Below are 12,860 nucleotides of genomic sequence, written 5' to 3'. Positions count from 1 at the left end.
GAAAGAACTTGGCCCCACGATTTGTCGCCGCACTAAGGGATGGCTGATCTGGAGGGAGGAGGGAGAGAGGCCGCGACGTTCACAGGGGGAGGGAGGAGTTGCACTACCGGGAGGAAGGAGAGATACGAGAGGGCGGAGCTGAAAATTTTGGGGGAAAGGTTTGAAATACGCTAGAAGGAGACTCTTTTGGAAAAATGTGTCACAATCTCATGTGATCTATCATTTTGGAAAAATGTATCACAATCTCATGAGATTATGACATGTCACTTGGGAACAAAATTTTGGAAGAAAGTTTTGGAAAGGCTAGCATTTATTTTCCGATATGTATAAAAGAGACAAAACGGTCTAATATTCAGGGTTACAAAGATTCCATAATAAACTAAGTCAGAGGCACAGTGACAGAGTGTCCTCCACCCAGGCAAAGTTAGATTCAGACCATTACAAACCACATCTGCTACAAGATTACCTAGATAACAGAAGATGCATCTACGTATACATAAGCCTCTGCTTGATTTAGGAGAGAGCACACATTCTGAGCTATAAAATAACTTTTACAGATTAGGTATAGATCTAAAAAAACAGAGCAGGCTGCATGAGAAAATACAACAACACACACAAACAAAAAACTTCAAGCTCATTGGTCGAACACATGGAAATGCCAAAACCATTTCATCAATGTCCCCTATATTCGCGTTGGTTCAAGGCCCCTTTTTACTTGACGGTTTTTTCCATCTTTTGTTTCCCGAAATCCTAGGCTTGTTTCCCCTTCTGCAGGAGAGCGGTTACCTTAGATTGTAACTGCTCTTCACTCGAAACCGTCCTAAAGAAAGTCGTTTACCGTTGTTGCCGGCTCTGGCGGTCCTAATTTGTTCATCCTCATCAGCCAGACCTTTTTGAGGAGAAGCAAACAGCTCTAGATCAGGGGACTAAGGCCATTCTTAGCAACAAAAAACCGAATATCTTCCAGAACATCCTCTTGTTGCCCCGATTGGAGACCCTTTCATCGCATAACAAATCTATGCTTTCTAGGAAGACCCATTTTGATACACAATCAGCACCGGACTCCACACATCAGAACCGAAAAACCCACGAATCAAAGCTCAATGGTTGGGAAATGGAGAGATCCACCACCAGTATAACCCACTGAACCAAAAGAAGAAGCCACAATAAAACAAGAAACAACTACTTCTCCATCCCTGAGCAGGATGAGAAAAAAAACCCCTTCTTCTCTAGGAGTCCGACTACGCCCCAAGAGAGATTAAAAAACCTACTAGAATCTAAAGAAACAAACCGAAAACATCTTGGGAGGAGAGAAGCATAGGGCTTCCCTCCTCCTAAACACGAAAATGCTTGTGCCCTTAACTCTCTGCATTCAGACTTCGGGAATCGCTAGAGCAAAACCCCACATTTTTGTTAATTCTTGAGATCTTATTGCTAGAAGGAGACTCTTAGTTTCATTTGATATATATATATATATATATATATATATATATATATATATATATATATATATATATATATATATATATATATATGAGCTAGTTAACGCCCTTTTTTAATGCATATTTTTTAAGAATAAAAAATTGCATTCACATCATTCGAGATGGACGACGCAGGATGACGTTGTAGCATTCCTCATTAAAAAAACATATGTTTCTTACATGTCACTTTATTAACTGATTTGTAAGAATTGGCTACAAACCAATTTGTAACTAATTTCTGTCCAATATAATATTAAGGACAATAGTTTACTTTTTGTTTTTTATTGGTTTTGATGTCCTTCAAAATTTTGAAAAATAATCAATAAATAATTTGTTAAAGTTTGTATTAAAAATGTATATTTTAAGTAATTAAAAATAGCAATTATTACTGAAAATGCTCTAAATATTATATTTAGGGAAAATGCTACACTTATCCCCAAAGTCCCACACCCATTTTTTATACCCCGACTTGGTATTTTCAGGTTTTTTATTTTTTTTTCAACCAACACTCTCTCTCTTTTTGGTTCTTGTTCTTCTCTTTTTCCGGCTGGCGACTGCATCTCGAGATTTGGAGAGTCGACAGTCCTCGCTTAAGCCAGAACGGTCGGATCCCGGCCGGCTAGCCAAGATCTGGTTGTTCCCCAGCCAGAACAACCGGATCCTTGTCGGCTGGGCAGGGAAGGGCTAGAACGGGTGGTTCGGGTCGATGTGGGCGATTCGGGTGGAAAACGAGAAAATTAAAATATATATATATATATATATATATATATATATATATATGAGACGTGACATTAGGGTGTAGAGATTTAGGTGTGAGGAGTTGGGTGTAGTTGTAGCAGCCCTCTTTCTATTTAGGGGAGCATCACGATCTTCAACATTCGTTCAAATTTAGAAAGAAGTCCTTAATTTGTGATTTTACCCTTTTCGTTTTTACTTTTTTCACTTTTTTCACTTTTCGTTGATTCTGGCCGTAATCGTTGCCGTGGCACTGATCCAAGTCCTCCACATGGAGGCTTCCAAGGGAGAGACCATGGTAGAGTGAAGACCCAAAAAACCCTTTGTGTCTTTCACTTCTAACTTGATCCTCATCGATACCGAATCAGGCGTATCTTTGCCACCGAAGAAGAAAGAAGAGGAGTGTTGTCTCACGCTGAAGTCATGTCGCGGGAGAGACCCAAGAGAGGCACACTCCCTCCGGCTCAAGAGGTACCCACTACATCATGTGTGCTTTAATTCTCTGTTTTTAGTCGGTGAGAAGACAATGGAAGAAACATCGAGAAAGCCCAAAATCTGAATATTTTTTCCACGTTTGCTGTTGTTTCTGATATTGAATATGCTTAATTTTTTTTTACTCATTTGGTATTTACAATTTTGTTTTCTTTTAGTATACTTGTGTATAAACAGTTTATTTTCTCTTTTTGGATTAATAATTTAACTGGGACATTACGTTTTCTCAGATTTGAGCTCATGTTCATTTTTGTGTGCATATATGCGTTTTTCAACCAAAAATCAAAAATCAAAAATCAAAAATCAAAAATCAAAAATCAAAAATCAAAAATCAAAAATCAAAAATCAAAAATCAAAAATCAAAAATCAAAAATTGTATTGTGTAGCTGGGGTTTTTATCAGCAACGAAGGGCAGCATAAACGTAACTGATGGGATTGAAAGCAAGACAGTGAGTCTCAATTATATGTGTAGATTCGTTATCAGATTTTGTTGGGTGGTTTGAATGTCTTATATCACATAAAAAAAACTCTTTGCAAGATTCTGGGACTGATAATTTTTGTTCCACAATGTAATCTAATATTTATTTTGGGGTTTTGACTTGTCATGGATTCCACTTTGTTGGTCCAAGTGGGTTTCAATGAATTAAGATAATGAGTTTTGATTATGCTACCTTCTTTTTGTTGTTATATGCAGCATATAGAGAAATTAGAGAAAGTTGTGGAAGAGGGTAATTATTATGGAGCTCAACAAATGTACAAATCTATCAGTGCAAGGTATACGCATTATCCTAACCCCGCCCCCAAACCATATTTGACATAATTATTTAATGAACTCAATGTCTTTGTTCTTTAAAGGTCATTCGCACTTGTCACTTCTCATTAGCATATAAGTGAATTACTCCTGTTTCAATCTAAGGTATGCACTCTGATGAAACATGCATGCTTTGTCTCAGATATACATCTGCTCAGAGGAATTATGAAGCCTTGGATATCCTTCAATCGGGTGCATGCATCCAATTGAAACATGAGCAGGTTATTCTTCTCCTAGTCCAATATTCCTATGTTGTGGAGTTGACTTTTCTCTGCTTTGTGTGTTATAAATAATTATAAGATATGGGATTTGACAATCGGCCTGTGAATAAATTGGATCTGGGCTGGATGCTGATATACTGATTTTGCATTCCTAAGAATCTAAGATGATAATTGGTTCTATTTATGTCTAGTGCTGTGGATATTGCATTTGATACTATCAATGATCGATGCAGATAATTATAAAACACTAAATAAAGATCTCACACATTTCTCCCATTGCCATATTTTTCTACATTGGCATATTAAGTGTTTGAAATCTTGTTGCTGCTTACATGTATATCTTCCACTAGTTGATACACAACTTTATATAATTTAGATATGGGGTTGCAAATGACTATGCCTAACTTTGGGATATAAATTTGGATTGACTAAGGACAAAGCACAATCTTCTCCAATAGAAAGGTATGCCCGTGGATGGCTAGTTGGGCACATGTTTATGGATTTATCCAAATCTTTATTCATGTCATTTATTTTAATCATGTTTTTGAAGATTTATATAACCGAAATTTTAATGAATTGTGCATGATTTGTCATAAAATGATAGTTCTTCGTATCTTTTTTGAATCTATTCCATTGACACACTTGAAAAACATTTCAGATTACTTGTGGGGCGGAGCTTGCTGTGTTGTTTGTGGAGACACTTGTTAAAGCGAAAATTCCTTATGACAATGAAACCCTTGGTCAGTTCACTTATCTTTCCCTGTGATGTAATTTTTAATGATCATGAACACTCTCTTGGTCAGTTCTTTTTTTTTTTTTGATAAGTCTCTCTTGGTCTCTTACTTCTAATGTTATCTTTTTTTTCTTACTAACTCTCCCTGGGCCAGGTCTGCTAACTTGGTTTTGATTGTTCTCTACATGTGTTATAACTTGGGGAAGTTATGTAATTTAACTGGATTGTATAGTTACACCACATGTTAAGTTGACCATCTATGTTTTTCTGGTCATATTAACATTTTGATGCATGTCTTTCTTTGTGATTATGACAAAATGTCTATGTTAGACCGTGTCAGGAAAATTTACAAGATGTTTCCTCAGATTCCTCTGCCACAACACTTACCAGATGACGATGAAATGCAACAAATTTCTGAAGCCCTTGGGGCAGCAAAAACACGTGTAGAGGGCTGCTCATCATTCTTAAAGGCTGCGATAAAGTGAGACTGCACTTGTTTTCTTGGTTGTAAAAGATCTTCATGGTCATGTTTACTCTTGCAATTGTTTGGGTGCTTTTAGTGGATGTTAGTATGTCCATTTTTATTTCAAATCTCTTTGTTGGTGTAACAGTGTATTTGGTTTGAAATTCATGTATTAAAGCTTCCAATATCCTACCTTGTGCTGTTTGTCTCTGGAATAATCTCTCGGAAAAGCATTATTGGAGGACTATCTGTAGGATGTATCTGAAAACCTATTGCTTTTGTACCCAGCTTGTCATACTGCTTTTGCATCAGTTGTGGGTTTGTCATACAGCATGGAAAATGCATTCCTAAATATTCGTCTTATGTTTTACAGGTGGTCTGTGGAGTTTGGAGCACATAGGAATGGATCTCCTGAATTACATGTTATGCTGGCTGAATATATATATTCCGAATCTCCTGAAGTGGTAGGTTTGATGACAAAAAATGTAGTCTTCAAGAAGTATCTGGTTGTTGCTGCTGCTCTCTAATTTATGAGCCTTATTTTTCCCTTTTTTCCTTCTTTTTTGGGGTCTAACTATGAGCCTTACAGTTCATTGTTGGTTTTTTCTTGATTAAGCAACATTAGATTTCTTAGAGAGGCCTTGTGTAGAGTTGTAGTGGATTCTAAATATGGTAGCTCGTGGGGTGGGTGATTTTCAAATGAAGTTAATCGGTTGTCTGGGGTGGGGTTATAAAAAAATTATTAGGAGGGGCTGAGGGAATTTTCTAGCCCTAGAATTGAGGTAGGGGATTGCTAAAGATTAGATTCTAGCATGACATGTGGTATGGAGTTCAGGCTCTAAAGGAAGCTTTCCCGGATTTGTATAGTATTGCTTGCATTAAGGATGCTTTCGTGGTAGATTCACTTGGAATTATCTAGTGACTCCCATTAGTGGAATGTAAGCTTTATTGGAGCGGCTCACGATAGGGAGGTGGATGTCTTTACTTCGTTTTTCAACTTCTTGTACTCATTTAGATTGAGATGAGGAGGTGAAGACAAGCTTTGCTAGACCCCTTCCAAGATAAAGTTTTTCGATGTTATATCTTTCTATAACATCCTTGTTCTTGGAAGAGTATTTTGTGGAATAAGGTTTCTATGAGAGCAGAGTATTTTGCTTGGCTGGCCGCCCTTGGGAAGATCGTTACCATGGATAACTTAAGGAAGCGGCATGTCATTGTGATTGATTGGTGCTATATGTGTAAGAGGAGTGGAGAGTCTATGGATCATCTTCTACTCTATTGTAAGGTTATTAGTGCCTTAAGAAGTGCTATTTTCAGTCATGTTGGGTTAGGTTGGGTTATGCCTAGTTGAGTGGGAAACCTTTTTGCTTATTGGAGAGGGTTGTGCGGCAGTCCTCAGATTGCAAAAATGTGGAAGATGGTTTTGTCCTGCCTTTTATGTGTCTTTGGAGGGAAAGAAATGATAGAAGTTTTGAAGCCACGAGAGGACAGTGGTGAAACTGAAGTCTTTCTTTTTCAAAACTTTTTACCACTGGACAACTGCTTTAGATTATCTTAATTTGCTTAGTTTTATGATTTTCTTGACATTTTTCTCTTTCTAGCCAAGTGTATCTCTTGTACACTTTTTGTGTATTTGGGTTATGCCTTTTGCGCTTTTTAATGATATTTCGATTACTCCATTCATGTGGAGGAAACGCTTTGCCCATAGCCGGAGTTTGTCTGACAGGGGTGGGTACACGAAGTTGCTCTACTTTGGAGGGGTTCCCCATCATCAAAAAATGATATTTCGATTACTTTTATAAAAAAACAATTTATTGAATATTAGGTTAAATTCAAACATGTTAAGCTGGGTATTATTATCAATTACATTTGCTAGATACAAAGTTTTTGGGAAGAATTATAATAAAAAAAGTATATAGGGGAAGATGAAAAATAAAATCACAAATTCTACATTGTAGCGGTTCTTTGGATTGAGGGAGTTGTTCTCTTGAACTGTTAGAGATAGTGGCTCATATTCAAAATGTGGGATTTACACTAGTCTCTAGTTCTAAGGCCTCATGGGTGGAGCATAGCCAAATGAGCGGAGTGAACCCATGGGTCCCAATGTAGGTCTTTCTTGGATGAAGGAATTTTTTGTGTTGGGTTGAACAATAGGTTTTGGGGGGTGCTGGGGGCAAAGCCCTTGGTGGTATGGTAAGGGTTTATGGGTAACTTTCATGTACCAAGATAAGGTTTTAATTAATAACTGTAGGGCTATAATCGTGCTGAGTATTGAATTTTTAAGCTTGATTCGTCTAATTTTGTTTCAAATAGCAGTCGGGCTCGAGCTTATCACCAAGTTAGATAATTTGTTCGAACTTGGTCATTTATTTTTCGAACAAACTCGAACTTGTCCACAAGATGTTCAATTAGCTTATTTATTCCTTATATAAATTAAATATTGCCATTGTTTATTTTTTTCATAAATCCATGCTAATAATTAGTTACTTAAGTATGTTTAAGATTTTGTCATTTGAGTTAATTAGATGAATTAAATTTATTTATAAACTTATAAAAATTAACTTCACCAACTTTGTATTTGTAATAAATCATATATAATTGTTTATAATGAACTACACTATTTATATTATATTTTCTAATTTCTAACCTCATCTAGAATGTTAAACACGCAAATCATTTACGCACACGCGTATGTATATTATGACTCACAATTACAAGAATTCAAACTGTATCCATTACATTGGAAGAGTTCCATTTGATCCTTTTAAATACTCAAGATGTTCTCATTACAAAGTAATGATAATAATAATTAAAAAAAAAAAAAAAACCTAGAAGAAATAATAAAAATGAAGTTATACGAGTTGATACTAGCCTATACGAGTCAAGACATGTTTGTACAAGTTTGGTTCCTTTAATAAATGAGTTAGCTTGATTCATTTATTAAATAAATCGAACTCGAGTTGTGTTTATACAAGTTGAGCTTGAGCTATTTATGAATAGTTCAATTCATTTACAGCCCTAGGTGACCCTACTTTGTTTTAATAATATAGTGAAAAAGCTGCTCGCTTCCATGGATGAAGGCATAATCCCGAACCACGTAATTTTTTTTCAACGAATTGCTTAGTTCAACATGGACTAACATGCTTCACCCATTTGGAACATATTTTCACTTTGTTGATTTCGTATTATTATTTTCGTGATAGCATCATTGTTCCTCGAAACCTGAAAGTACATTTTAGTCCGTGTGTAGTCTTGGCCTTCATTTCGGTGGCTCATTATGTACCAATGCACTGCTTTCTTGCAGGACATGGCTAGAGTATCATACCATTTTGTTAGAGGAAACAACCCAAAGAAGTTTGCTTCTGTTCTAGTAAATTTTATGGGAAAGGTTAGTGTCCTTACTCTTTATCTTTCATTTTCATGAATATTACTAATAAGATGCTGAGGTACCAAAGATTATACCATCCATACTTTTTGTGTTGAAACATGATGTGGCATCCCAGCTATATTATTTGGTTTCACTTTTTAAATATTTCATTACATTTTATTGTTGAAATTACAATTTACTTTCTTGATTGTCTTCTTAGTCTTAAATAAAAATTTTGAGTTATTCATCAAAGTGATTCATGCTGAAAACCAATATGCAAATTTCTTGAAATGTGCCCATCTAACAGAACTTATAATTAATAATTGGATATCTTGAGCAAGCTACTATCTGTATCAGCTTCACCATAATATTTCCTTTTTTGTTTTTGGTTGGATAGTCTTTTATTCAATTAATTTAGTTCTCAACTTTGCAGTGTTATCCAGGTGAAGATGATTTGGCCATTGCACGGGCAATTTTAATGTAAGAACACTCAAGAACTCGATACTTGAGTTGTGATTGACTAGTATCATTATTCATTAATATCCTTTTTGAAGGATGCTCAAAATTGGGAATTACGTAAAGAAAGCATGCTTCATATACTTGATAATAATTGCACAATATTGAGTTCCTCCCCTGGCTAGCCCCTCTTCCTTGTTTATTTATGTACTTTTTAAATTCCACAATGAGGTACTGAGTTTCGAAACCTATTAAACATTTTTGTTATTTTCATGATAGGTATTTATCTGCAGGTAATCTGAGAGATGCTAACTGTCTCATGGATGAGATAAAGAAACAAGTGGAATCTAAGCAGCTTGAGTTTCCCCAATCAGATCTGATCCAGTTCATCATCTATCTTTTGCAAACGTAAGTTGTATTTTATTTTTCCTTTATATCAAGTCAGTATTAGTACAAGCTGCAGAGGATGGATGCATTCCTTTAGTGCCAGCTCAATGAAGTTGGTATGCAATGCAGGGTCGCTGTACAGTTTGGAATATGTTGATATGACGGCTCTATTATTCAAATGCTGGCATTTTTTCAAGTGTGCTCAGTATGATAATTGTTTTATTAACCTCCCTTCCTCAAAAAGAAAATGTCAATAAATAAAAATCAAGTTAGATCATTCGTGAGATAAACAGAAATACTACTTAAATAAGTAATAAAAAATAAAAAATTGAGATATGAATATAATTGTTGGAGAAATCAGGAAATTTCTCTATTCTTGTGTTCTGTTGGGGAATTACTAAACTTGTGGAATAACAAAAGAAATAAGTAAAGAAAAGATAAATTTGATATGTTTTACTATGTCATCACTGAAACAAAATTTATAACAGATGTGAATCTCTGATTCATAATCTGTAGTGCCTATATCTTTAAATGGTGATGACTGGAGAGACATTACATTCAAACTTCAAGTCTTTGTCCTGCTTCTGCTCCAACTATTTTTTCCATGCACGCTTTTAGTGAAACATTGGTGCTCAACATTAGCCATACTTTCTGCTTCGATTGTGATTTTAGAGAGGTTTGGTATGAGGATCATTGATTAATCCAAATATTCTTTCCAATCCAGATTGCAGAGAGATGCTCTGCCTCTTTTTAATATGTTGAAAACAAATTACAAGACAAGCATAGAAAGGGATCCTGCATTTAATGAGGTGTGCATTTTCTCTATTGATTCCAATTTCTTGATTTTTAAGAATACATCTCCTACTAGATATAAAGAGTTATGCCCTATTTTGCGATCTGTCAATTTTATATTGTCTGAGTTCTGAGTGAATGAGCTATTGGCATTTTTGCTTGATTTTATTTTACTTTATACTTAATTCTTTTGGCCTAACTTTGTGTTAATTCTAACATGAAGATTATGGTTTATAGTTGCTAGATGAAATTGCTGAGAAGTTCTATGGAGTGCGGCGTAGAAATCCCCTGCAAGGGGTGTTTGGGGATATCTTCAAGGTATTATTCATTACCTTGAAGTGATTCTTCTATGGGTTAATTATATTTTTCCACTCTAAATTATCCAGACAATTGTAGTGTATCTATAAACTATAAAACTTTAAAACCAACCCCTTTGTTTTAGAAAAATTTGCATTGCCCCCCTACCGTTCAAAGAATGAAATATTTCATTAAATAGATGATCTGCGAAGGAAAGAAACTATTTGTGAATATCTGAATACCTTGTGCTCATGCAGGGTGCCATTTTTAAATTTTTTTTTTCCCACCCCCCCTTTTTATCTGGCTTTGTATTAGTTCTCTTTTCCTTTTTCTCTCTTTCTTAAGATGGTAGAGAAGGGGGAAAAAGGCTTTTTGTTTGAATAATAAAAAATATTTATTGAGATGCTGATATTTATTGTGCAGTTGATGGGAGGTGAATAGCAATGTGACACAAGTTCAATCACTCTCTACCTTTGTGATCCTGCAACTACCTTTGCTGTGCCTTCAAAAGGAGTAATTGATCCGTATGGCTCTTCTTGCCCATTTTTTTTTAGTGTTTCTGGGTTTCTAGTGATTGTAATTTTATTTTCTTCAGTGAGGAGAAAGACTTCCATTATTTTTTATCCCAACTGTATCCTTGCTTACTACACAAAAGTCTATACTCTGGGCTTTTATTATTGATAGATTATTTGAATTATACCCATGTTTCTGGCTGCTACATTATCTTGATATTCTAGCAAATGTGTCTTACCCAGCTTCCATACCCCACCCACAAAAGACCATGTGTGGGTTATTCAGCTTTCATCTATCTGCATGCTTTGCCAGAGGTTAATTAAGAGGGTTTTGCCCATTTAAGGGATGAGAATGTCCTTAAGAAGTTGGTAGAAGAGTAATACTAAATGGGTAATTCTAAGAGTCTCTCTAAAAATGATGTGGCTTTTAAATTCACCATTTAATCAAAATTTAATAGTGATTTATCACAAATCAAATGGTGATTTTAAAAACTATATCATTTTTTGAGGGACGCAAGGGAGACTTCTAGCATTACTTGTGCTAAATACTACACTTCTAGCATTACTTGTACTGAATACTACACTTCTATTCAATAGGGTTGATGTGGCAGTGTTTATCAGCCATTTTTAATGACTAATGGACACTGCCACATCAACCCATTGAGATAGAGGTGGGATGAGAGTGTAGTATGTGGCATTACTTGCAGTAAAAAGAAAGACCATGCTGCTTCCACCTTTTTTTTTTCTTGATGAGGGGAGATAATAGAAAAGTTGTAGGGGATCCTTTCCACTAACTAGAGGTAGATTCAGCAAAAGAAAAATAGAGGGAATATTTTCGAAAAAATGTGCTAAATTGTAAGTACAGAAATTTGCGCTTTCGTGAACCTTAGAAGTTGACTAGCTATTGAGGGAGGTTAGCAAATCAAAGATGTCTGAAACTAATGTGGAGATCATCCAATCTAATGTAAGGTGACTCTATTGGAGGTCAAGAACTATGGTTAGAGAGTCACTTTCTAGGATTATGTTCTCTATCTTAAGATCAATGGTCAAGTTAACTGTAAAATCTCTTCGAAAAAAAACAGAAAAAGAAAAGTTAACTACAAAACATTTAAATCACAAGTGGGCTGCTAGAAGGTGGTTGCGGGGCTCATCTACTCAGGCAAATTAAGATGCGGAACTTACCTGCCTAAAATAGGTGGGTTTTACAACCATTCTTTCTTAGGTTATTTGAATTTTTGTAAAATTCACAATTAAATAACAAAGAATCCCAATCTAATGTGATAGAGTCTTAGGACCTTTTTCAAGTGTTAGCGTCTAAGGACCTTTTTCAAATGTTCTAGGCTTAGAATACTCATAATAAGCTCTTTATATTTTTTGTTTGTTTTTTTTTTTTCCTACATTTTTAAAAAAATTCACAAAAATTACCATTTAACAAGTTCTTTATCGCATATTAACTTTAACATTTGCCAATAACCCAATTTACATTCAAATAGCAAAAAAAATGAATGTTATAATTTTTTTAACATTAGTTTTTGCCTCGAGTTTAAAGCGTTTGGCTTAAATTGAATTTAATGCATTAAAGCTTTTGATAGTTAACTTTATCAATAAAATATAGTATTTATTTAAAGTAGATAATCATTTATAGAGTTTATTGTTTAATAATTTAAAAAGTAACTAGCTAAATCAATAAAATTAAATTAAAAAAAAAAAAAATTAAAGACCTTATTATGATTGGTCACTCAAAGGCAATCCGTTGAAAAAAAAAATAAAATAAATTCACAAGTGGCATTATAGCCGTTGAAACGTTCCCTTCTTATCTTCAATCATTTTTAAATAATATGATTACATCACAATATCAAATCACCTTTTTTGGGTGAATGGCTAATATTTTTTCTCGTTTATCTTAACCGAAAGTGTACTTAGTGTGTAGGCACCGCCAACGGTAGTAATTTCTCCACAATCCAAATATGTAATTTTCAAATGATAACATCACCCATCAATTTTCAAATTTTTTTCCTACTATATATCACACCATTATTTTAGTGTGTTGATAGAATACTGTCGATTCACCGTTAGATCATTCGTTGTTAAAATAATGTTAATAAAAAAATAA

The 12,860-nt window shown here is 34.8% G+C and overlaps 1 protein-coding gene across 1 annotated transcript; it reads left to right on the top strand.

Annotated features, from left to right (window-relative positions):
• The first annotated feature begins 2,307 nt into the window (after positions 1-2,307).
• Positions 2,308-10,953, top strand: LOC133867490 (protein GET4). Its single transcript, XM_062304287.1, has 12 exons — positions 2,308-2,687; positions 3,403-3,482; positions 3,662-3,740; positions 4,399-4,480; positions 4,804-4,954; positions 5,310-5,400; positions 8,241-8,324; positions 8,737-8,783; positions 9,039-9,167; positions 9,871-9,955; positions 10,176-10,256; positions 10,659-10,953. The coding sequence occupies exons 1-12, from the start codon at positions 2,640-2,642 to the stop codon at positions 10,674-10,676; spliced, it is 975 nt and encodes a 324-aa protein (XP_062160271.1). The 5' UTR covers positions 2,308-2,639; the 3' UTR covers positions 10,677-10,953.
• Positions 10,954-12,860: the final 1,907 nt, after the last annotated feature.

Source organism: Alnus glutinosa, chromosome 4, assembly GCF_958979055.1.
Source record: "Alnus glutinosa chromosome 4, dhAlnGlut1.1, whole genome shotgun sequence".
NCBI lineage: Eukaryota > Viridiplantae > Streptophyta > Magnoliopsida > Fagales > Betulaceae > Alnus > Alnus glutinosa.
This window is presented reverse-complemented; position numbering and strand designations above follow the sequence as displayed.

Coding starts and splice junctions, on each gene's coding strand:
- LOC133867490 (XM_062304287.1), top strand. CDS start 2,640: ATGTCGCGGGAGAGACCCAAGAGAGGCACACTCCCTCCGGCTCAAGAG. Junction 4,481..4,803: donor TTATGACAATGAAACCCTTG/GTCAGTTCACTT, acceptor TGTCTATGTTAG/ACCGTGTCAGGAAAATTTAC. Junction 4,955..5,309: donor TTCTTAAAGGCTGCGATAAA/GTGAGACTGCAC, acceptor TATGTTTTACAG/GTGGTCTGTGGAGTTTGGAG.